The sequence below is a fragment of the Uloborus diversus genome, chromosome 2 (genome assembly GCF_026930045.1).
Source record: "Uloborus diversus isolate 005 chromosome 2, Udiv.v.3.1, whole genome shotgun sequence".
In the NCBI taxonomy this organism is placed as follows: Eukaryota; Metazoa; Arthropoda; class Arachnida; order Araneae; family Uloboridae; genus Uloborus; species Uloborus diversus.
The window spans coordinates 94,033,313-94,059,640 of NC_072732.1; the positions used below are offsets into that span (position 1 = coordinate 94,033,313).

General features: G+C 32.8%; 1 protein-coding gene across 2 annotated transcripts in view; it reads right to left on the minus strand.

Annotated features, from left to right (window-relative positions):
• Nucleotides 1-222: 222 nt before the first annotated feature.
• The window catches only part of LOC129217176 (beta-hexosaminidase subunit alpha-like), a 98,510-nt gene continuing 72,404 nt past the window's right edge, over nt 223-26,328 (minus strand). Inside the window, exons 10-13 of one of the 2 annotated variants that reach the window (XM_054851438.1) lie at nt 21,796-21,967; nt 17,140-17,230; nt 12,218-12,322; nt 223-597 (exon numbers count right to left, since the gene is read on the minus strand). In XM_054851438.1, coding sequence (XP_054707413.1) covers nt 534-597; nt 12,218-12,322; nt 17,140-17,230; nt 21,796-21,967 — 432 coding nt within the window. In that variant the 3' untranslated portion in view covers nt 223-533. The remainder of the gene's footprint in view (nt 598-12,217; nt 12,323-17,139; nt 17,231-21,795; nt 21,968-26,328) is intronic. The other variant, XM_054851439.1, reaches the window with a different exon arrangement.

Genomic DNA, 26,328 nt, shown 5'->3' on the forward strand with positions numbered 1-26,328 from the left:
GAAGGAAATATACACATGTCAAATCATTTAATTTTATTTGCTAACTAATTACTTTGCTCCAAGCATAACTGTATCCTAAAATAAATACCTTACAAGTCATGAACAATGTATATGATTATAAGAATAACAGGAAAATAATAGGAATTGTGCCAAAGCTTTGCTTTACACAATTAAAATGTAAAATACCCAACCTATCCAAAAACAACCATGTTATTAACAATGCAAAAATATATTTTATTTTAACATATAATAAAAATACATATTGATGTTTTTTTCACAGTAATATTGAACAATAGCAAAATGAAAATAGTACACAATGTTTAATTATAAAAAGGGGGGGGGGGATTGATATAATCCATACATGATTGTACTTACAATTGTAGTTTGAAAAAATGAGTCAATCAAAACAATTAAAGAGAAATATATATACATGCTTTCTTATTGCTTCAAAATAACATAAACAATTTTTATCCTTTGAACCTGCATGTCAGTATTCCCTATAAAGAGTCAGATATTGATTGAAAGAACTTAAATTACTGTACATAATCGCAGGAGCAAAAGCCAGGTCCATTAACAGGTTCTACTTTAAGGCCCCGTCTGATAAATAAATAAATAAATTGAGTCACAATAAATAAATAAACAAACAAAACAAAAAAATGCTTCCAAAAGATTTAAAAGATGTTGTAAATTAAGAGATTTTTTTTTATGTTCACTCACTATCCTAAAGCCCTAGTGAATTGATAGCGAGTAATGTATTGATGGGAATAATGGAAAGTAATGTAAGTATAGTGACAAGGCATAAGGGAGCTAATGTCAAAAATAATAATAATTTTCAATTCAAGGACATAAGAAGTATTATGATACAAATGAAAAAGAGCAACATGACATATACCCGACAGCCCGGTTATCACACCCAGAGACTGCAGTTTTGCTCTTATTAGAACTTATCAGTCTGGAATAGTGAATAACCAAGCTGGAAGCAGATATCATCACATTGAAGCTGAGAGCACCAACAAACTGGCAGATAAAGTAAATTTATTTCACCAGCGAATGTTCGCAGCATGGTGCGGTCAGACTAGCTAGGCTGGTCCTAATCAGTTTATCAATCCCAAATGAAGATCTATCTTAAAACTATTCACCCCAGTGCAAGTAACAGTTGCTTCTGGTAAACTATTCTGGATGCCTACACACACACACACACACACAACTGTCGAAGTAGTAATTTTTAACCGACCTCAAAAAGGAGGCGGTTATCAGTTCATACCGTATGTATGTTTTTTTTTTTGTTTGTCCACTCACGGCGTCTCACCTAGTGAACCGATTTTGATGATTCTTTTTTCAATGGATAGGGGATGGCTCAACTTAGGTCCCATTACTTTGTTTGACCATATTTGTTCTTCAGAAAAAAAGTTGTGGGTAAAAAACTGATACGAAACCTATTGTTATAAAAATTTGGTGCCATATAACAGTAACATTAATAGTAATTGTAATGATAATTTTGAATAAAGGCTTCTCTGAAGCAGTACAGCGATATAGAGCCAAACTTCTTACTTTTACTGAAATATCTACATTTACACTAAAAAGAATGAAATAAAAAATTTTTGAAAAAAAATAGAACCGACTTAAAAATTGCTCTAAAAAGTGAAAAATAATTTTATTCTTTAAACACTATCAATAATACTTTTAAACATAATTTTTGAAGTTCGTGCAAAAACGATAGATAAGATCATTCACAGCCATAACTCAACTAGAACTATAAATTTATCCAGGTCTAGTTTCTCCACTATCACATACATTACGCATTGATAACAGCATATTTGAGTAACGATATAAATGTTTCGTTCCTAACTTTGGATGATTTTTTGAAAAAAATATAAACGAAGCATAGTTACACTGGATTTTACTTTTTGTTTTTGCGCCAATTTCAAAAATCACGTTTAAAAGTATTATTGATGGTGTTTAAAGAATAAAATTATTTTTCACTTTTTAGAGCAATTTTTAAGTCGATCTTTTTTTCAAAATTTTTTTATTTCTGATTTCAAGGTTAGCTTGGGGTTTGAAAAGCTTAAAACAATAACTCCTGGTTTTGTGATCAGTGCAGAAATTCAGTCCATACAATGTCCTGCATGTTAATAAACCTAAATACTGGATCATATCCCTCCTTACTCAAGATACATATCAAAACTAGAAAGACAGTGTTTTCCGTATACCTAGGAAGACTAGCAGCGGTCATTTTGACTGCCATACTTAAAAGACTGGAAATTTCTTCTTTTTGGGATTTTTAATCATAGAAAAATTTGTTTCAATACCACAGAAGTTAAATTAACAATTTAATCATAACATAGACAGCAAATCAGTCTCAGGCAGCTTTTTTTAAATTTCATGCTCGATATATGCATGCATAATTAATATTGAGAAAGAGTAAACTTGTACAAAAAGAGGAAATGTTCTTAGCATGTAATAACTAACAAGTATTTTAAATCATGAAAGTGTTTGTTTTCAAAAATACCAAAATATCGCAGTGTATTGTACATCTTTTACAGTATTAAGAATTACTCATCGTTATCAATTTCCCTGTGTATGAGCCATAAACAATTTTTGTAGATTTCACACATCGTTTCATTTAACACTGTTTTAATCTTTCTCATGACTTTATTACAAGTAGCAAATTGATCAGTGGAGATGACTTGGAGGAAATAGGAGAAAAAGAAGAGTTTCGTTTTTTAATTTTTCTTCTTTTTTTTGATATTAGACCATTTTTTCTTTTTCTTTTACTGGTTTCTACATCTTGCACATCAGTTTTTAACAGAGAGGTTTCTTCTTATTCTTACTCTGAGGAACAATCTTTTTCTGAAAATCTAAGTTCCAAAAATTTTTTGCAATAATCGGATGAAAGCAAATTATTTTCATCGCTAGGAATATATTCCTCTTCAGATTAGTCAGACTGTTCTTTGAACCTGAATTTTTTTTAGATAAATCTGCAACAATTTCAGGAATTCATGTTCTGAAAGTTTTGCTCAAAAAGGTTCTTTGCGACATCATGAAGAGAATTATGTGACGGAGCGCTTCAATATCATCCAAGGAAATAAATGTCAATGTTTCAATCAAATCAAATGCTTTGGTGCACAAAAGAATTCCAGCACAAATTTTTAGAATCCACCTGTTTATATCTACTTCATTTCAGATGCAAAATGATTTCACATGTCCAGTCACATGCTTTTCAAATTGACCTTCCTCAATTTTGCCCCCATGCAGATAAAAGAAAAAAGTAACCATGCAACTAGCAGGTGTTCCGCATTTTCCTAACAGTTTAAAGAATTGAACTTGACGAGCAGGGGCTACTCAAGCCCAAAAGAACATTACTCAACCTGACAACTAAGAAAAATCCAGAGTACACATATCTGATAACAAGAAAAGAGAAGAAAACAAATGCATAAATAAAGGTTCATTGAGCGGTCAAAATGACCGTAGTCAGTCTTTCTAGGTATAACCAATAATAGCGACTATAATAATAATCTTAAAGAAATAAAATTTACTGTTGTAAGATCTTAATAGTCAGGAAAAGTCAATGAAGGAAAAATAGTTTGAAAATCAAATACAACAAATATGAGCATTTGAAAATCGTTTGCAGTCAAAATGACTGCTTCCGTCTTCAGGGTTCATACTCAACTTTAAAAACTCCTTACTTTTAATTTTCAAAGAGTTTTGCAGGAGTTCATTTTACATTTTGAAGACTAGTTTCTTGTTTAAAGGTGCATGTTTTAAAACATATTTCAAAAAAATTATACACAACACTTTTATTACTCATTTTGCTATCATAAAATACATTGAATGCCCAAACATACTAAATTTATAGTAAAATATGCATTTACTGCTTCTTAGACTTGAGCCAACTTGGAATCAAATTCAAATGCAAGGGGGGGAGGGATATTGAAATATATACCTTTCGAGATTGAATTAAAAAAAATAAGTGAAATTAATTGATTGAAAATTAGCATTTTCTCAAAAACAAAACATGTACCAACAATTTCCCAACCAAAAGAAAAAGACTCTAAAAAATAAAATAATTGTTAAAATAAGAACTATAATAAGCCAATTGAAAATAGTAGAGGCCAAAATAACTTCCAACTATCAAAATAATTGAAATATTTACAGAATACAAAAGGACAAACTTCAAACACAAAAACAATTTTCGGCGAAGCTTTGTGTTTGATTTTGGCATATTTTAGAAACATAAGGTTACTTATACGAAACTGAAATACAGAATATTCAATTTAAATATTAAGGATCCTTTTGTAAAATTGTACAAATTATATTAATCTTCAAAATGGATCAAAATTTTGAAGACCATTTCAAAATTTTTATGACTTTTCGTTGATAAACATAGAAAACTGCTTAATGTTAAGAATTTTTCTTCTAAAAACTATGAAAACTATAAATCTAGGAAACAGTGGTACCACTGTTTAGCTATTAAGTTGCTCTTTCATCTATCGAATAAAATGTTAATTTATAAATGTTAAGTAATTAATATTTACAAAATAAATAAAACAAATCTGATCTAAATTTTTAAAAAAGTCTCAATTTTTGTTTTATACATATATATATATATATATATATATATATATATATATATATTAGGGTGGTCCTTATTTATATGGGAAAATATTTTTTTCGGAATTCAACAAGTGACGCCCCCTAGTTTTGTGACACTATGGGAAAAAGTAACGTGTGCAAAATTTGAACTTGATCGGTCAATAATAACACGTGCCCCTAGGACGTTGAACTTTAGCACTTTTGATAATTTTCACACAAATCTTCGAGTTTTTACTTCAGACCCAGTACATCGTTTCTCCTAGGTTTGAAAAATATTTTTACAGAGCGATAGCACTGAAATTAATCTTTTAAATATATTTACATGATCTAAAGATTTTACATTGAATAAGAATGAAATAATGCTTTAGAAACTTTACCTTAATCGTACGCTTTTTTTAATGTATCTCGATAGTGTGTATTTTTTTCCGATAGTCTTGGACATTCTGTAAAATTAATTGCTTTTGTGACTCATATTTGGAAAATTGTTTGTGAAATTCTTTGATTTATTGTGCTCCTCTTTCAGTTGTATCATTCACAACTTTCAGCATTTTAACAATCTGTCTTCTCTTTAAATAGATTCCTTCATTTTGCCATAAATCAGGATCAAGTAGGAAAACATCTTCTGGTATTTGTAACGTGTCAAACAGTTTTATTGACTTGTAATTGATTCTATCAAGGGAAAAATCTTTACTAAGAAAGTATTTCAAATCATCTACCGTTATATGAACTTTTTTATACAACATTTTTTGAAGTAGTCTTTTTCTATCTTCAAAGTTAATTCCTTCATTCAATACGGAGAAAGCTACTAGTTAATACCCTAAATACGAAAAGTGATTTATGAATTTTCCAATCGCTGCTTCTGTTGCATACTTGTTATCATTTTGAACATGCTGCTAGTTTTTTGGTGCATTATATTATTTAAAGGAACTTTGATTGGGTTGCTGCGAAAAACTACATCTTCATACAGCATTTGACTGTAAAAAAGCATTTAACGGCTTTTTCCTCATGTAAGGTCAATTTAAAATGTTTCCTAAATATATAAATTTTCAAACAATAAATTCCTTTTGCCACCCATCTGGCTCAGGGATAAGCTTCTGTTTTCCGAAAACATATCCTTCTAGGAGGGTCTTCACCAGGAAATATTATTACAAGTTATGAGAAGTCTCTATAATTTTAATGGGAATGTTCTTTCTCAGTATCCACTTTTTACAAACAATAACATATCATCGACTTTGTCTTTAAGATTAAGAATTTAAGTGGTCTTTGTACTGGATTGAATGTTATAAGTTCTGAATGATGAAGATCTTTCCACAAAATGCTTAATAATGGAATATCGGATCTAGAACTAAGAAATGCAAGAACTTCTTTAAAGACACACTCTGCAGTACGATTTCAAATGCATGATGAAGGCAATCCAAATGTAATATATCACCGTCCAGTTTTTTGTTCTAAAAAAATGCATGCACAATTTATGCGGCCGGTATTGCAAGCCGTTGTATCAAACACTACAACTTAAACAGTTAGCAATAAGTAACAATCATCTAAGATATCATATACAACTGAAGAAATATCTCGGGAATTTTGAGTAGCTGTTCAACATTGGGACCTGAAGCTATCAAGGTGAGCCTATTGGCGTTCTTTTTGCTTTTACATCTGGATGTAGCTTTGTATCCCAGTGAATAACTACAAAATCTGAATCTAAATTCATTAAATTTGATTTTTCTTCTAGAAGATTTTCTCTTGCTCTCTTAAGGTATGCACGATTGATCATAAGATCATTTGGATTTAAATTTACTGCATCTACATAGACTGTTAACAAATGAACAGCATCATTTTCCCTAATATGGCATTTGTCTAACAGTGATGAAAGGCGAGAAAATATCAATAATTGTCAAGATTTTTTGTGTTGTGCTAGACCAGATGTCGAAAAAAGGTGCAACAGGTTAGGATAGATACTATATATAAGGACTGTGTTCTGAATTAGAAGAAAATTAGTTTAAGGTACAAAATTTTACGTTATTCCGATCTGGAATTTTTTTTAAATTTATATTTTAGATATAAAAAATATAGTTTCGAGGATTTTTTGAAATAGCAGAAAATTAAAATATAATTGTCATTTCTTATATTTATAGCATTGAAACCTAGCGACCCTATTTGCCACACACCTGTTACATGCACAGAAAATTTTGTTAATCAACACCCCCAAAGCCTGGAGTGAGCAATTTGTTGTTGTCAAAGGTCATTCATTAACGGCCTAGGCCATTCATTAATAGCCTTTGGAATCCCTTGTGTCCATCTTGGTGGAAAGAAATGTTTCCCTGCCGCTTAATTTGAAACGAGCTCAGAAGAGCGGTATATCTGACCCAAGTCCATTGGTGTACATGTACTCTCTGTAACATGTAAAATTTTACAGAGTGAAAGTGGGAGAATGGTCAGTCCGGAAGTAGCAGCATATATTGCGGTTCAAAATTACTGTAAATATGAAAAGTAAGAATATTTTTACGTAAAAATGAGAAAATCCGCAATTTTTTCTTCGAAATTCAAAAAAGAGGGCCCTAGGGGCACGTGTTAATATTCATGGATTGACTTAAAATTTTGCAAGTATCATTTTCTTGTATAATGGAACAAATTGAGGGGTGTTGCATAAAATATCAACAACTTCAAAAATAAGGACCACCCTATAATATATATATATATATATATATATATATATATATATATATATATATATATATATATAAAACCTGCCAACTACACATATTATGCATGGATTAAAACACTTGAAATGGTTGATACAAAAATTAATTTCAGCCAGCGATTCTGTATTTAACTTTTTGACATGACACTCTTAAAGGGCATGAATTTTGTTAAAAACTTTTTAATTTAATGATTTTAATAAAAATATAACTTAATTTCTTTGCCTCTTCACAACAATCATAGTAACTGTCATAAATGCAAAAAAATCTTATTCACAAGGCGGATGCAAAGAGATTGCGCTTTTCGAAGTAAACACGTTAAAAGTAAAAAGAACGGCACATAAAAGAATTTATTTCGATAAATTCTTTTAGAATTGCATTTTAGAGCTCTATAATAAACGTATTATTAATAACAATCGACCTAATTGAAGCAAAAGTCCAGCGATTTAGATTTTAACTTTGTCTCTCATAAAGGACACAGAATTTCATTTGAAAATTTGAACTTTGTTAATCTTACAGGAATAAAAAGAAATTTCATGTATTTGCCCTCTAAAAAAGCATAATAAGCATCAAAAATCAGTAAAATTCGATTATCATATCGGATGCAAAGAGATTGCTTTAATCAAAATGAAAGCATTAAAAGTTCTAAAACGGCAAATAAAAGAATTTATTAGAGCAAAAATTTTTTAGAATGGTACTTCAACAAGTCTACGAGATGTATATTATTCATAATCATCCATTGGCGTCGTCAGCTGAAATTTATTGGGGGGGGGGGGACCATTCTGACTCTGTCATTTTCAAGTTGCATTAAGAAAATTTCGTATGTATATATATATATATATATATATATATATATATATATATATATATACATATATATATGTATGTATGTATATATATATATATATATATATATAAACTTGACATCAAATAGAAATGGGTTTACATTTAATACAACACTTTTAAACGGGTATATCTTGATTTACATATTATACAATAAGAAAAAAAAAATTAAATACCAACAAATACATTTTTTCTAGACTGCACATGGGATACAAATATCCGTGCTATTTTTTGTGATCAATTTCGTCCAAGATGTTTTTGTGAATGTAACATAAAGCAACATGATTCAACCGCTTTTGTGTCATTGTCGACCTTAGATACAATTTCAGCTTTCTCAGCGCGCTGAAGCTTCTTTCAGTTTTACACGACGAAGGGCGGCACACCAAGAGTAGCCGCACCAAATTTTCAACATTTTGAAACAGTGGACAGTTGAATTAACCGTTCTTAAAGAATGAAATCATCAAAAACGAAATCCAGCTTTATTAAATCAGCCACTTTATGGAATCAAAGCTGTTTAGAACAAAATGTGACTCATATATAAGCCGCGACAACTGTATAATTAAATTTTTATATTGCATAGTGATAAACCCTGCAGCTCTAAGTTCTTGGCACAAGTTGGATTCGAAGGAGTTTAATTTGATATTTTTAATTAAAAAATTAAAGTATTTAATTCATCGTCATGACATTCACGAACCTACGAAAAACACAACTACAAAAATAAAATAAGACACAAATAATTAAGATCTCATGATACCACATTTTAATAATGCAACTTTTTAAAGTATTTTCTTAATTTTTTCAGGTTTTTTGTAACAAATGCACCAAAATTTTGCTTTCTTGTTTAATCCTCCATACACTCAATGCATATGAAACCAAAAAACAGCGAAAACCATGCCCATGTAAATACATTAATTTCTGATTTCTCAAAGTCAGCAGGGAAAGTGCCCCTCCTGATCCTCTTTAAGTGACAGGCCTGCCTTGAGAGGCACGACCCACAGATTGAAAAGTACTGGCCTACACAGAAAACAAACAGCATTTGGTGTATAATTGAATTCTGATCAGCGGACGATGGGAAAGAGATAGAGAAATGAATTGTTTTTTTCTGACACGTGAAAATAAGTTTTAAAATGGTTATTTCAATAAAATTTGTTCCGTAAAGCAGAATTATTAATGGATAATTTTCTGTTAAGCTTTAATAACTAAAAGAAGTATTATTTATTCCATTAAAATTCATAAAAGATGAAACATTTCAAAAAAAAAAAAAAGAGAGAGAAAGTTAAATGCATTAGTTCCGATACGAGTCATAATGTCAAAATATTGACTGTAAAGCATACCTGATTAGCAAGCATTCAGTGGCTAATCGATAGGAGGTCATTGTGAACTTTCATAAACTTTCCTTTCCCAGAAAATTTTGTCTGACGAGTCTTCAAATTTCGAGTAGTTTTTTGTGAAATATTGCATTAAATTGTGAAATATTGCTTCATTCGGAAAATCGAGAAGTAACCCCATCTGAATAATAAAATCGGGGAGCCCCTGCATGTATTACACAAAACAGAATGGTGCTTACCTATCACGGTCTTTTGACTTTTTGAAGACGGTTCCGCGGATGTTGATGATGATTCAGTAGTTAAAAATTGCTCAGGTTCATTTGATGTAGAAGGTTTGCTATATTTTCCCGTTTCAAGCCATCTCTCCATAGCCGTGATCGAATACGTAAAAAAAGTATTTTTACCAAAATAGGAGCGCTTTTCAGGTCACCTACTCTCAAGGAGACCAAAAGATCACATGAAATTATCTTTATTTTTGTCGGAACGTTTCCCAATTCTGGAAGCTCTTTTTATTTCTGTCGTTTGTTTTTTTTCTCTGGTCATCTTGCGCTTCTTTTTTTGTTGATCTATCGGAAGTGACATCACAGTATCCATCGTTATGCTGGCTTACTATTTGCTTTTGAACTTGCACGTTAATTTTTAGACTCTTCCTCTTTTTTTTCTGTAACGTAACGCTTTTTTGGTGAAATTTGAGATGCCGCAAACACATTTGAGAAACCGCGCCTCTGTAAGGTACTTTGAAGCCACGTGTTGAATAATGTCAAACATATGACACGTCTCCCTTCCCTTTCTACCCCAAACTTAACCTTTGACCAGCTAAGTGGTCTTCTAAATTTTTGTGCATCCTTTGGCCGGGATCTTGTTGCCAGCTGCAAAAAAACACCAAAGAGGTCTGGTGTCTCATTTTGTTTGGGTAACATCGGGGTCGTTATAAATTGAATCGAATCGGAGAAACAAAAACTGCAAAACTCGAAACAGAAACCGAGAAACGAGATAAGAAAGAAAGGGGTAGAAATTTAGATCCCCGTCTGACTTCCGCTGTTGACTTATTAGCACGAGAGTCGTAAAAAGGGGGGGAGGAGTTGTCCATCTAGTTTCAGTATCTCTAAGTTGACTCGTTGTTTCCCCCTAAATAGCAACAAATATGATGGAATGACTTTCAAGCTGGGGAGTCCGGCGACACGACTATGGATGGTTGACATTGCACTAGGGAGAAGGTGTCCCCTTTCTAGCATCCTCCACTGAAGCTAGTGTGCGCAAAGAGCAGAGCAATGGTTTGTTATAGGAGTTCACTTTCCGACTTTCTGTTCACTATACACATTACCTATTTTGTTTTTTTTTTTAGTTCATTTTTTTTCGATGTTCATTTCGTTTTATTTGATATGAATTAAACATGGTAAATTATGTATTATGCAACTGTTTAAACTCTTCAAAGCAAAAATAATTTCCCCAAAATAATGAATTTCATCTTGAGAATTATCGAGGGTGTTCGATTTTCAAATATTGAGGGGATCCGGTCCTCAAATATTGGGGGGGGGGGGTCGGACCCCTTGGACCCCCCCGGCCGCGACACCCATGTAATTATCGACATAATCATCAGAAATTTAGAGTAAGGAAAGGAATTTCGGATGTGGGGAAGAAAATAGTCTAATGATAAAATCAGATTTCTGGTATTAACAGACGAAAAAATACTGGAGTTCTGGTAAAATTCGGTGTAACGTATTCACTCCTATTGTATTGGCGATAGAAAAAAACCTTTGGCCATGTAGAATAAAAAATAAGGAGTTAGTACGGAGATAATAGCAAAATTCAGGAGTTTTAAGAGCCATTATTTTCTTTTCTTAAAAAGCAGGGGTTTATAAGGAGCATACAAACCCTAGCTTTCTAAGCCTGGAATCATGATCTAAATTGGAAAGCCCATTTGCTAACCTTGTATTTCTGCTTTGAACCCTTTCTACTAAATTGATATCTTTGTTAATATAAGGATACCAAAACTGACAGCATACTCCAAATTAGGTCCTAATAAATTTCTGCATAAAAGTCAACTTCTTTAAAATTTTGTGAAATATACCTACTGATGAAATCCAACATTCTGCTTGCTTTGCTACTTGCTACCCTGCACTGCTGAAAAAATTTAAAATCCTGACCGATTAAGACATCCAGATCAACAACTTTCTTCTTTCATGAAATACACCGCCAACTCGGTCAATTCCAGCTGAGGACTGCAGTTTTGTGCTTATTAGCGCTCATCAGCCCGGCATAGGAGTGACTGAGCTGGAGGTGGAAAACCTCTTAAGGAAGCCTAGAGTGCCAAACAAATTCGAGTTGAACCCAACCATTGTTTCGGTCACTCGTCTCGTCAGTGCTAATTCTGTATTGGCTACCAGTTTGTTTGGCGCTCTAGGCTTCCTTAAGAGGTTTTCCACCTCCAGCTCAGTCACTCCTATGCCGGGCTGATGAGTGCTAATAAGCACGAAACTGCAGTCCTCGGCTGGAATTGACTGAGTTGGCGGTGTATTTCATGTATTTCTGCCTTAGCCCTGGCTATAGGGCGGTAACTTACTGAACAACTTTCTCCTTTGCTTAAGATAGATACCTGTTTAGCTTGCATGCTTATTTCCATGACAAATTTCTCATGGTAGAAAGGTTTTGACTTCATGAAAGGTTTTGCTGATAGATTCTTTAAAAATGAATCCTGTTTCCTTTCCACTAAATAAAAGTACATAATTTTTAAAACAAGCACATTATTATACATACTTGATCATATTGCAGCGTAATTCTTCAAGGCGAGATGCTGCATCTTTACTGTCCACTAATGCTGCACTACTCCATAATCTTTCAGCAACAGCAGCAGCTCTTGGCCTAAACATATTTTAAACTTAAACTTCTTTGCAATTACATACAATTTATGAATTTTACACTCTAACAAATTGAAAGTTTAAGCAATTTAATGCTTCAGGCAACCAGACCTGTGATCAGGATTTCAAAAAGGTAGGAGTTCAAAAGGGCTTTCCATTTTTGGTGATGTCCCCAAAGAAATAAATGCACATAAACAAAGGTATCAACTATTCATTTTGGTAAGATGTAAACAGCATTCATTTATTTGAAATTATTTTTTTTTTTTAAATATCTATCTATTATGCAGTATTTTTAAAAAATGAGATAGAAAAGGAAATTTTAATATTGACTTATAATACATGAGTTTTATATTTAAAAATAACTTAACTATGAGGTCAAACAAAATGATTGAAAATACAAATTATTTGCTATTACATAAGGGAAGATTAGGGAGGGATGGGACACTTAGAATAATGCTTAAAATAAATGTTATTTAAATTTTTGACTCTTCCATGAGATGTAACAGCTACAGCACTATATTTATTGCTATAATCCTGCAAATTACTTTAATTGCAGAGTTTATGTGAGAAAAAATAATTTTGCATTGCCAAAAGTTAATAACTATTTTTTCCCCAAAGTAAGTTCATTTATTAATATTAAAATAACTAGAAAAAATCCAGTCATAGTATGACGAGGGGAAATTGCCTTTTTATCAGAAAGATTGCCTTCAAACTTGACATGTTCCAATAAATATCTGTTCCTCAAAGCCGGACTAAGGTAAGTCACATTTTCACATCCTTTCAGGACAGCGTAAAAATGTTTGTTTACTGCATACGTAGGTTGGGACTCGCACTCTTATAAAACTGGACAAAAAATATAAAGTTTTTTTTTCTTTCAAAATTACGTTGTTATGGCTTCATGCGGAATAGGAATCTATTCAATTTGACCATCAATGAGATGAAAAGGCTAAGACCCGGTTTACAGGCGGATGTGGACGCATCTATTAGTTTTCAGGGATACTAGCTTTTTAAAATGAAATTACCTAATTTTAGTAGCTCCAGCAATGAAATAATGCCCTTATGCTAATCATTTATAACCTATGGTTTCGTACTAAGGTAGGGACTGGTGGAAATAGGTACATACATTTTATCACGAGTTTCATTGCTGGTGATATCAGAGCAACACTCGATCAGTGATTTTGGCTACTATATATATGAGGATTGCTTTTAATGTTCTATAGATATAATATTATATCTTTTATAAAGTAGCAAGTAAGTTAAGTGAAATATAGCATGCTTCTAGTAATAAGCTATGTTATTGAAATGTTGTGTAAAGGAGCGATGGGGCAGAATGGCTCAGAGGGAATTAATAGCCGAGACTCAATGACTAAGATGGGTTATACTTTTTATTTTTTGGTATTTAACAGATATTATTGCAAAGTCATCACAAATGGTTGATGGAACTAGTTAGGTGCAGGAGTATTTCTCATTTGAAAAAAACTTATTAAAGTATATTGTTAAAAAAATAAATTTTATCAATATTTAATAAAACTCAGTATGAAAGTGATCACTCTCTTTGTCATTGTTTAAAATATTTTTAAAAATGAACCATTTATGTATTTTTTTTAGTGAAAATGTTGACTTGAGCAGATGTTTTTTTCTACAAAATTTTTGTGCTAAATTTTGTCATAAATTGCTCCATCTAATGAAAGGAGTTTGCTGACATGATTTAGCAAATTAATAGAAAAGTTACCATTTCAGTTTTAAACAGTTATTGCCAAATGAGAATGTATGATGAGAAAAAAAAAGAAAAAAACACTGGGGAACTAAACAATACTGAATACTATCGGACTGCTATAATTATTTTTAAAAAAATAAATCACTTAAAAAAAGTGGAAATACAGCAGACCCTCATTTTATGCAGGGGTTACCTTCCACGGAAATGTTGAGTAAATTGAAACCGCGTAAATGGAGACATAATACTAGTGTTAAAATAGGGGTTTGGTTCCGTAAATAACAAAGTACTTCATTCTAGTGATGACTAATTGTATAATAAGTTTAATCTGTCCTTATATCAACTTTTATGCACCACATCCATAAAGAAAACATAAATTATTTCGTGTTCTGTTTATAAAGAGGAGCTGGCTATGATAGTCTTTTGGCAGCCATTAAAAATTTTTTGCTGTAATTTTTTGCAGAGCATTAACGCATCCATGATCACTTGCGTCATTTCCATGATAGAATCTTCCTTCATTAACAAATTAGAAAGATCATTTCTATTATCTAGGAATGGCTCGAAATTTTCAATGTGAACTTTTTTGGTTGTGCATCACCGACATCGGTATCCTCATTTCAGGGCTGTGCTAGCTGAAAACCACCCACTGCGCCAATCTCAGGTGCAGGAAAATAGTGAGCTTGGAACAGTTTGGCTTACTAAGAAGTTTGTTTTGTAGAAGCTTGGAGCACGAAAATAGTGTAATTGGAGCGGTAAAAAGTATGTTTCGAAGTAAGGAACTACTACACACACACAATATATATATCAGGGATATGCCGACCAAAACTCGCTTTTGGAGCAATCTTGGGAGCAGGAAAATGGTGAATTTGGAGAAGCAAAACAGTGAATTTGGAGCAGTCTGGAGCAGTAAAATTGCAAATTTGGAGCAGCTTGCAGCAGCAAAAATTTATATTTTGAATCAATGTAGAGCAACTATGTATATTTCACACACAGAAACACGTGTGACATGATAAAATAATAAAAAAGGAGATTAAGGATGCAAAAACACCATAACTGCAACTACAAATTGAAGCTCTCTTAGTTACTTTTTTTTTGTCTATTATTTTTCACAAAAGACAAGTCCTGTCCTGCTCTACTTTTTTCTTACATTTCTTTCGATTTAAATTTAGTTCACACATTTACTTTGCTTTATACATCACTGCTTTAGTGCACATTTAAGTTATAGCGCTTTGATATCTATTTTTAAAATTTGTTTGTTTTTATGTAACATATTCAAAAAGGCTTTTAAAAAAAGCACAAAAGAATGGTTGATTTTGAAAACTTTACCTTAACAAGTTACAAGTGAGTTTTAAAAGGCTATTAGATACTTTTTTTTTCTTCTTTTTTTGGTTTGTTTTAAGTTATTCACTTATATTTGACCTTATTATTATTTTTTTTCTTGGCATATCTGTTTATATACTGAACTACTTGATTAACAAATCTGAAGATCAATCAAAGGCAACATTAAAACCTTTTATTTTTAACTGTTCGATATTTAATCACAAAATTAATAATGAAATTACAATGAAAAAAATGATTTTGAGAAATGTCACAGAAAAGGAATTTTTAAACACACGTGAAAAAAATATGAAAAATGTGAAAATAAATAAAAATTTTAAGACAGAATAAGAATATGGGAAAAATGCCTGAATCTGAGAAACTTGAAATGTCTGCATATTCATTACCAGAGCATTAGATTTCCCAGATTTTTGCTATCTTAAGTTTCTCCAACCAAAACTAGAGATCAATTTTTTGTCCTAAAATAGTAAGAAACCCAAGATCAAAAACTGGTGAACAATATTAATTTTTACAGATGGCATTCGCTTAAATCAATTGGGATGCAACTGGATTCACATTTTCGAGTGGGCGTGGAGAGAAGACAAATTTACAAATCCTCATATACTGAAAACAAAAGATAACAAAAGTAGAAAATAATGATCAGAGCAAAATTTTTCTATTCAAAAGAACAGAATCACATAAAAAATTAAAACGATCGAGTTTTTCAAAAGCGGATGCAATTGAATTTTGAAATGCCAGAAAAAAACTGGACTAAGCCAAAAAAATCGAAAAAACAAGTTTTAAATGCATAAACGTGATGATATTCATTCAAAACTGCCAAATATGCTAAAGGAACTGCAGCATTAAATGCAAAATTGCAGTTTTGGTGCAAGTTTGTTTCATTTTGGCGCAGAAAGTCCATTTGGCGGTCTTTTGGAGCAGTTTGCCACAGCTGGCACATCCTTGTCATTGGTTTTGGTCTCCATTGTCACTCCAAAAAGCTCTTCTTCAGTGAGTTCTGAACTGTGTGAGTTTAATAACTTTACTTCTAGAAAGAACTCTGGAAACAATAGCATAAAATGTCTCCACTGGCCCAAACTCAATTATTGGCATGCCCAAAATGCAGTTGATTAAGCATAATCTACAATCTTAAGGAGTTTGGATTTTGAAAGAGGGGATAATTTTATCTGTTTAAATTGCCGCATCTGCGTAAAATCGAAACTCATTCGCGTAAAATAAAAAAAAGATGTCAAATCTTAAACCAGGTATAATCGAAACTACATAAAATAAACCTGCGTAAAACGAGGGTCTACTGTATAGCATAAAAGACACTGATATTAAATTTTGATCAAAACTGAAACATATTTCCAATATAATGCAATTTCAAAACGTTCATGGTACTTTACTGATTATCCTTTTTTGACAAGTCTTGCAAATTTAACTGGAATGAGATTTGTAGTTTTTAAAAATATTTTTTATTTGCTAGTGTGTTAAAAATATAAAAACTGTTCAATAACTTATTTGTCTCATGCTGGACATTATGAAGACAAAGATTTGTTTTTCAATGCAAATCAAAAGGTATTGACAGAAAATGGGGAGAATTTCATTATGTTTTTGGGTATTTAAAACCTGACAAAAAAGTAGGAGGCCTGCAAAATTAACCTTTAAATTGTCAAAAGCATGAAGTTTATTTTTTTTAAAAAAAAGCACATAAGAAAATACTATAGGCTGAACTTTTATGAATAGTTACTACTTAAAATTGTTACAAACAGTAAAAAAAAGTACTTTACCAGGTTCTAGTAATGACATTGGAACCATCCACATATTCACCCCACATGCAAGCTTCTCCACCAAGAACTAAGTTCTTTTGATTTGTTGTACCTAAAAAGAATTTAGCAAATATTAGTGGTGTAGTAAGATGGTGTAGCGCTCTATATTAGTGGTGCGACATCCATGTCGATGTATTTGAAACACGGATGTTTTCGTTAAAACATTGATGTTTTTTCCCAACATTGATGCTTTTTTTGATGTCAATGTTTTATATTTGAACCAAAAATATGTTTTAAAAATGTGAATTTATTTAGTTTACATTATGATGAAAGCTTTTTAATTTATTATTTGTCGCAAGATCTATCACATTGGAAAGAGTTTTCTATTGTTACTTGTCTACATATGTGGCAGTGAGAAGCAAAGGGATGTAAGTGGCCAAATTAAAAATTTGGAGATAACCAGTACAAGTAGTAGGTGAACCTCTTCTCTGTCTTGGGGCAAGAGATAGTACTAGTAGTCCTGGTAGGTGCTGTAATACAACATGATTTAGAAAAACCTTTCAATGAAACCTACCTAGGACCTTATCTTTAAACGCATGGTACTAAAAATTAAAATATCCGCTTACATTCCTTTGCTTCTCACTGCTTCAGAAGTTGACATAGATTGCCGAAAAGTTAACAATCCTGTTTTCCAGCGCATTTTAAAAAAGAATATTGATTGTTTCTAAAGTTTTCCTCAATTTTCAACAAAGTTTTTATTACCTTTTACATAGTAAAGGAATGAGATATCCATTCAACTGTGTTGAAATTGGCAATATTTGGAAAATTAGTTTGTCGCACTTTGTAGCATTAATTCATGACAAACTAGTTTTATTATAGTTTTCTTCTAAGACATACATATATGAACCTATATTATTGTCCCTCACTCTCAATAAGGCATTGATTTAAAAAACTATAATTTTACTTTAAATCTGTCCTTGGTATGCATTGTCAGTATAAATATTTATAAATTGTGAAAATAATTTGAGTTTTAAATATAATTTGTACAATTCGTCCATATAATTCTGTTGGAAGTAAGTATACTAGAATAATCATTTATCATCATATATATTATTTCTCATAGGTGTTTTTTGTGACCACCTTATCATTCCCTCAATACATTATCAAACTTTATAAGAAACACATCATTTTGAAGATTTTTTCACTGCTTCTGGCAAAAAATAAAGAGACGATAAACGTCTTCGATGTTTTGTCAAAAAAATAAATTCATTCTGCTTTTTCTTACCCATGTCTTCAATGCTGCAAGAGTTCAATTTCTAACTATGTTATAAAAATCTAATGTTACAGCTGCTAATGATATTGTTGAAATTTTACGTCCTAAAAAGTTAGGAATGAATTTTATACTTAACATTCAAAACTTCAAGCAAAGGCTGAAAAAGATCTGAATTTGATATATTGCACACCTAATACAACAGCGCTACAAGTCAAAAATTGTAAATTTTGAGTTATATACATGTCGTGGTGCATTTTTATTAGTTCTATTAAAATGCAAGATAGCCACAAACATAAAAAAAACAACATATTTTTGAGATGTGTCAGTGTGTTACATTAAGAATTGAAACTAAGGTACATTATAAGATAAATAAATACCTTTGTGCTGAACAGTAAAGTAAGAAAACAACGTCAAAAAAGCACGAATTGCCGATTACAGCAGACACGTGTTTCGGCGTTACAGGGAATGCTTTTATCAGTGCAAAAAGTAATGAGCTTATAGATGAAAAGACATCCGACAAAAGCCAAGAGCAGTTAAAAATGCAGCTTAAAAGATAAAAATAGCGGATTAACCAAACACCAATGAGAAAATTATAAACCGATAAGGAACCAATAGGAATGCAAGCAAAGGCCAAGAGTACTTACTCTGAGGTACAGTAAACCCAGAAAGAAAGAATTCAACTAGACAAAGATTAAGCCAAAGCTCGAACAAAAAGAAAAAGTAAATAAAGCTCTTGGCCTTTGCTTGCATTCCTATTGGTTCCTTATTGGTTGATAATTTTCTCATTGATGTTTGGCTAATCCGCTATTTTTATCTTTTAAGATGCATGCGTATCTGCTCTTGGCTTTTGTCGGTTGTCTTTTCATCCATAAGCTCATTACTTTTGCATTGAAAAAGGCGTTCCCTGTAACGCCAAAACACATGTCTGCTGTAATTGTCAATTTGTGCTTTTTTGACATTATTTTTTCTTACTTTAAATACAAATACAAAAGTGACGACCAGCAACAGGCTCTGGGCCCAGGTAGACTGGTCCTAGTCAATTTACAATCCCCAGCGAAGATCAATGGTCCTCTTAACACTATCTACTCCCTTGCTCATTACCACCTCTTCCGGTAAACTGTTCCAAGGTTCCACTACCCTGCCAAAATAATAATTTTTCCTAACATCCATATCAGCCTGAGATTTAAATAGCTTAAAACAATGACCCCTTGTCCTGTTTTCAGTGCTAAACTTCAGCCCCGTAACATCTTTCATTTTAATAAATTTAAACAACTGAATCATGTCCCCTCGGTCTCTTCTTTGCTCAAGACTGTACATTTTTAGCCTTCTAAGCCTGGAATCATAGTCTAAGTGAGAAAGTCCATTTATTAGCCTTGTAGCTCGCCTTTGAACCCTTTCCAATACATTAATGTCTTTCTTAAGATAAGGAGACCAAAACTGAACAGCATACTCCAAATGAGGTCTTACCAAACTTCTATATAAGGGCAGAAGAACTTCTTTAAGGCACATTATATTTAAATTGATTTTTCTCCAAAAGTAGTTTTTGCAGATGTGGCAGTGTTGAACTAGGTGTGTGATATATGGTAGATATCAAATGCCATAGTTGGCAATAGATTAAAATAATACTGGAGTAGCACTGCTATACAAATTCATTCTGTAACATTTGTTTTATTTATACAACAAATTCGATTCATGTTAACCCGGAAGAAGTCAATTCTCTTTAGTGTTCGCGTTTCAGTCTTCCTCAGCCCTTGCGATCTGTGAGATGGAAAAGAAATTGGAATGATTTCTTTTAGTGTTTGCTTCAGCTAACAAAAGTATGTAAAGAAGAACAATACTTATAGCGTACCCTAAAAGAATGTAACTGTCAAGGAGGTTGGCTCGACTGTCGTGCTATTGGGCATACATTTCCAAAAGCTATGCAACCTTGAAATACCGAAAGAAATTCTGAGAATTCTGTGTAGGTTGGGCAGATATTCAAGGTCAGCTACACAGATGGGCCTCATTATCAATATAAGGGGTGGTGGGACAGAGCAAAATATAGGACAACATGCAACTACTTAAGGGTCAAAGTAGGCACAATAAGGTGGAGAATATTTTGATACTCGAGAATTTGGCACAATCACCTAATTTGGCAACTATTGTTTCATTCTCAAGGATGAAAAAAGTTAGCTGCCCAGAATATATTGTTATTATAAGCATACTGCAAAACCTGAACATGCTAAACTGTAATGATATAGTTAGCATATGGTGAATGAGAGCAGCGAGGTCAGACCTCAAAGCAATCTGAATGGAACTGCTTATAGTTCATGGGGTAGGTGAATAGACAACAGGAGAGGATAGCCTCCTATTGTCCCTTGCCTGTAGTATTATCCCTTGCCCGTAGTAGAAAACTAAAAGGTCATTTGGCTTGCCTGTACATTTACAAACAATGGATGATGAACTTCTGGCTAATTTGCTATGTTAATTTGCTCGCCCATGTTACGGTTCAACGTTATGATAATTTGGTAATTTATTTGTCCATGTTATGATAATTCACTCGACCACGTTATGATAATTTACTCCTCCACTTTATGATATTTGCTCTGTAACATCTTAGAATTAGAATAGAAAAAGAACAAAATCGAATTTTTAAAAAATTGCTTTGAGGTGCTCACCTCATGCCACGAACTAATTCTGTGCCTAATTTCATGAAAATCGGTTGAACGGTCTAGGCACTATGCACGTAACTGACATCCAGAAACAGATTTTCAGCTTTATTATTAGTAAAGAAAATGCAAAGTTGTTCACATTTTTAGCAATGATTAAACTATCCCACTGCTATCACTGAGAACACATTAGCAGTTGAGTGAGAACCATTGAGGCTGCAACAGGGTCAACGATTGAAACTGGCAAAACAAAATGGTGGATCGACTACTGAGTTTTGGAACTAAACTATCATAAAACCAAGCTTACTTGTTGATACTTTTTTATTATTGCAGTTTGTTGTCTTCTTTAAATGTAAGTTCATTTAAACTGAAAGTTGTCTTGTTTTAGCTGATTAGTTTTTAACTATTCTTACACAAATCATCCTAAAAGGGAAAGCAAAGTAAGATACAACAGCCAAATGATGAGATGAACAACATTTATGTTGAATAACTTTGTATTGTAATAAGAAATTGAGGGGATTTTAAATTGAGTAACTTTACCACATTTAATTCATACATTTTATTTGCATATAAGCTGCATCACTTATCTTTTAAAATTGTAAGTGGTTCATGAGACACACTATGACAACTGGTACTCCATATACACAAAATCCTTTTAAGAATAAATACTATCCATGTAATGATTCTAAATTTCAAAATGACATAAAGTTTAATGTCAACATTTTTAACATTGACTTCAATAAGAAAAATGATTACCATTAAAGCTGTGTGGATCACATTTGTAAAAAGTAGTCCAATCATCACCATAATTGATATAATTTAGATACCAGCACGAAGAAAGAATTGCATTAAAACCAGATGCTGTGACATTGGCTAATTCAGCTTCATAGCCATCTTTCCATACATGAACCACTGTGTCAGGCTTAATCTACAATTTTGAAAGCAACATTTTAAAAATTTATAGTTTATTAAAATATTTAAGAGGTACATCTTACATATTAAAAAAACTTAAGTATATATATATATATATACTAGAGGACCCGACAGACCTTGTTCTGTTCAAACTTTGTAAATTGAAAAGTTAAAAAATTTCAATGAACCATCAAGTGTTTGAGAAGTTTCGTTGAAAAAATAAGTTAAAAAAAAGTGTTTTATGCTGCTTGGTGTCAGAATGGTGTTAGAAATACAAACAACTAATACAAATATACAATTATTACAACTTGATTTATCTAATACCCACTGAGCAGTTGTTTTATTAACTATTTTTTCGCCTGTACTAGATGGTTTGTTCCTTCAGCCCTACTCAAAAGATAAAACGCGTCCTCAAATATTAAGTGTAAAAAACTGACTATCCATCTAGAACAAACGGGAAATCCCGCTGCAACATCCCCCATTTGAAAAAAGAATAAAACAATCGAAATGATATCGTTTTAAAAAAATGATAAAGGTAAAAAAAGTTCTCTCAATAAGCGAAAATCATACTACTCCCTCCCTCTCCCCTCCTGATGTAAAATAAACACATTCTTCAACTAAAATGACTAAAAAAACGAAACGCAATTCTAAGCAATTTGAAATATATCGCCAAATAAACAAAAAATACAATAAATTACATTAACAGTAGCTTTAAAATGTAAAAAAATGATCACGCAACTCCATTGTTTATAGCCAAAGTTGCCAAACCACCACGTTACTGTAATCCAGCCGATCAGTGAGCGAAGCTAATTCCGAACAATTAGCAGCCCGATCTTTTAAAAGAAAACTTTTAAAATTTCATATATTGCCTAATTTGTTCTTTCCACCAAAGATAAAGATCTTCCACGGCACTGATATTTTGTGTACAGAACTACCCTCTTGTAATTTATCTGGACGAAAATAAAATTTGTTTCGTCTTCAAATTCCATCATCTTTTCCTTTAGTAATGTACTGATTTAGTTTGATAATCTTTAAAGTATTCTTGACATTGGTGCCTAAACTCGGATGGATTTGAGCCGAGAAACAAATGTTTCTAGGTATGGTACTTTTTGATCAGATTGTGGGGCCGATTTTGACCTTCAGCCCCACATGCCTGGAAAGGGATATCTATCCCCTGAACCTTCATTCCGCTACAAATAGCCTCCCTCGCATTTTTAAACGTCTTTTAGGTTAAGAAGAGTTGACCTTTTTGTCGCGGCGCGGCGGTACATTTTTCCCGTGCAGGAAATAAGTTCAGACCCCCGAGCAGTTGCATCTCATAAAATAGAGAGTTAGAAATAAACACATTTTGGCGGGAAAGTTTCCCTCCGCTTGTTTTGAGTAAGCGACACTTGGAATTTTCTGTGACACCCGCAGTGGGTCAAAAGGGGTTAGCTTTTCTTTCGGACATTTCAAACATTTTCCCCCTTTCCGAGTCATAGCTGTAGGATATAACTTCTGAAGTTCTGACATTTTCGAGCCCATAAAATAGAAGACTTGGGAATAACAAAATTCCATTCTGACACTTTGCGACACTCCGTACCCCATAAAGCATAGGGTTTTCCTGGAAGCTGGATCTCCAGATGTTGAACTATGATCCCCAGAGAATGTGCCCCGATCAGGGAACTTTATCCCCCTGTATAAAACAAGGAGTTAAGATTTTTCGAGAGGAGAAGAGATAGTTTTGGGAGAGAGAGGATAGAGTTTGGAGGATAGAAGAGCTTTCCCGAGCTCTGGGTGTTTCTCCGAGACGTCTTGTCCGGAGTCATGATAGAAACGAGTGCCTTTGGATTACTTCATTGATAGGGGACTGAAATCTTGGTACGTACCATACTTGCTCCCACTTCCCACAACTTAATTTAAACCAGTAGATTAAAGCTTAATTCCTTTGGAGAGCAGAATCATGATGTACTTAATTATTGAAATCTTTAATGTTTTGAATATAAATATTTAACTCCTAACTAAATATCTAAGCTTAGTTTAGAACTGTATATGTACTATTTTATTTAATAAACTTTCAAAGTGCAAAAATGAATCCAACTATTATTCCTACAGTCCAAAAGTCCACCAAATCATAACACAACGCATTGTACGAACTCCACTATGGGGTTTCGGCCCAGCAGGATTGTGGGGCCGATTTTGACCTTCAGCCCCACATGCCTGGAAAGGGATATCTATCCCCTGAACCTTCATTCCGCTACAAATAGCCTCCCTCGCATTTTTAAACGTCTTTTAGGTTAAGAAGAGTTGACCTTTTTGTCGCGGCGCGGCGGTACATTTTTCCCGTGCAGGAAATAAGTTCAGACCCCCGAGCAGTTGCATCTCATAAAATAGAGAGTTAGAAATAAACACATTTTGGCGGGAAAGTTTCCCTCCGCTTGTTTTGAGTAAGCGACACTTGGAATTTTCTGTGACACCCGCAGTGGGTCAAAAGGGGTTAGCTTTTCTTTCGGACATTTCAAACATTTTCCCCCTTTCCGAGTCATAGCTGTAGGATATAACTTCTGAAGTTCTGACATTTTCGAGCCCATAAAATAGAAGACTTGGGAATAACAAAATTCCATTCTGACACTTTGCGACACTCCGTACCCCATAAAGCATAGGGTTTTCCTGGAAGCTGGATCTCCAGATGTTGAACTATGATCCCCAGAGAATGTGCCCCGATCAGGGAACTTTATCCCCCTGTATAAAACAAGGAGTTAAGATTTTTCGAGAGGAGAAGAGATAGTTTTGGGAGAGAGAGGATAGAGTTTGGAGGATAGAAGAGCTTTCCCGAGCTCTGGGTGTTTCTCCGAGACGTCTTGTCCGGAGTCATGATAGAAACGAGTGCCTTTGGATTACTTCATTGATAGGGGACTGAAATCTTGGTACGTACCATACTTGCTCCCACTTCCCACAACTTAATTTAAACCAGTAGATTAAAGCTTAATTCCTTTGGAGAGCAGAATCATGATGTACTTAATTATTGAAATCTTTAATGTTTTGAATATAAATATTTAACTCCTAACTAAATATCTAAGCTTAGTTTAGAACTGTATATGTACTATTTTATTTAATAAACTTTCAAAGTGCAAAAATGAATCCAACTATTATTCCTACAGTCCAAAAGTCCACCAAATCATAACACAACGCATTGTACGAACTCCACTATGGGGTTTCGGCCCAGCAATTTGGTTAGGAAGACTAAAGCACCGATCCGGTCACATGGTTCAACTATGACGACAGAACACGCGTTTTGCGTGAACATTCCAGTACTTTACTTAAAATGTATCTTGGGACTTAAAACCGTTGCTTTCAAGAGAAATGAAGGCTTCAATCTCTCCCTCTAGGTTTTATTTATTCTCAATATTGACATATCACAGTAGGAAATTTCATTACAAAAAGCTGAGCTGGCATTCTTATTGTCCTGTGGCAACCGTTTAAATATTTATTTCAGTTCTTGCTCAACAATAGGTTAAAATAAATATTAATCATTTGGGAGATATAACCATCCAATGTTTAAATTAATTAATTAATTAACAAAAACGTTTCCGATTCGATCCATCGCGCTTCGAAACCATGCTTGCCACAACTTAATTACACACAAAAAATTTGATCAAATCGGTCCAGCCGTTTAAAAGCCTTATGGTGACAAACGTCCGCACAGAAGATTTTTATAGATTAAGATATATATATATATATATATATATATATATATATACATATATATATATATATAATGCATCTTTCAAGGAAACTTCATATAATGCAACCTTTTTCTGGGGAGAATTTTATTTTGTGAGTAAAGAATTCTCTATTTATTTGCTACAAGCCATAAACAACTTTATAGATATATGTATGGACTTAAATTTGATAAAAAATATTAACTGTTTGTGAAAAGAATATACTGTCGCCTCAGAGCAGCAGTAAGACATCTTCAGTGGCGTACCAAGACAGATGGGGGCCTGGGGCGCTACTCGAAATGGGGGCCTACCTGGTATTAAAACTGAAGTTTCTCAAACTATGTGTACGTACCATATATTACAGTAATTATTTTAAATGGTACATTTTTACATATTTCAGTAGTGTTGGTTTGATTTCGGACACTATTGTAAATACCACAGTAAAACACATGGTTTTAAGTAAAATTAAGTAAATACTATATTTTTAATAAAATTGTGCTTTGTTAGAAAATATCAAAAACAGAAAAAAGTCCTAAAATTATATTGTATCTTAAAAATTTATTGCATCTGAACATCCAAGTACAGTGAACAGAAACGTTTAGGTATTCCAGATTTAATTAATTTTAGGATAAAAATTGGCATTTACAGAAAAAAAAACCTTTACTATTCCTTTGAG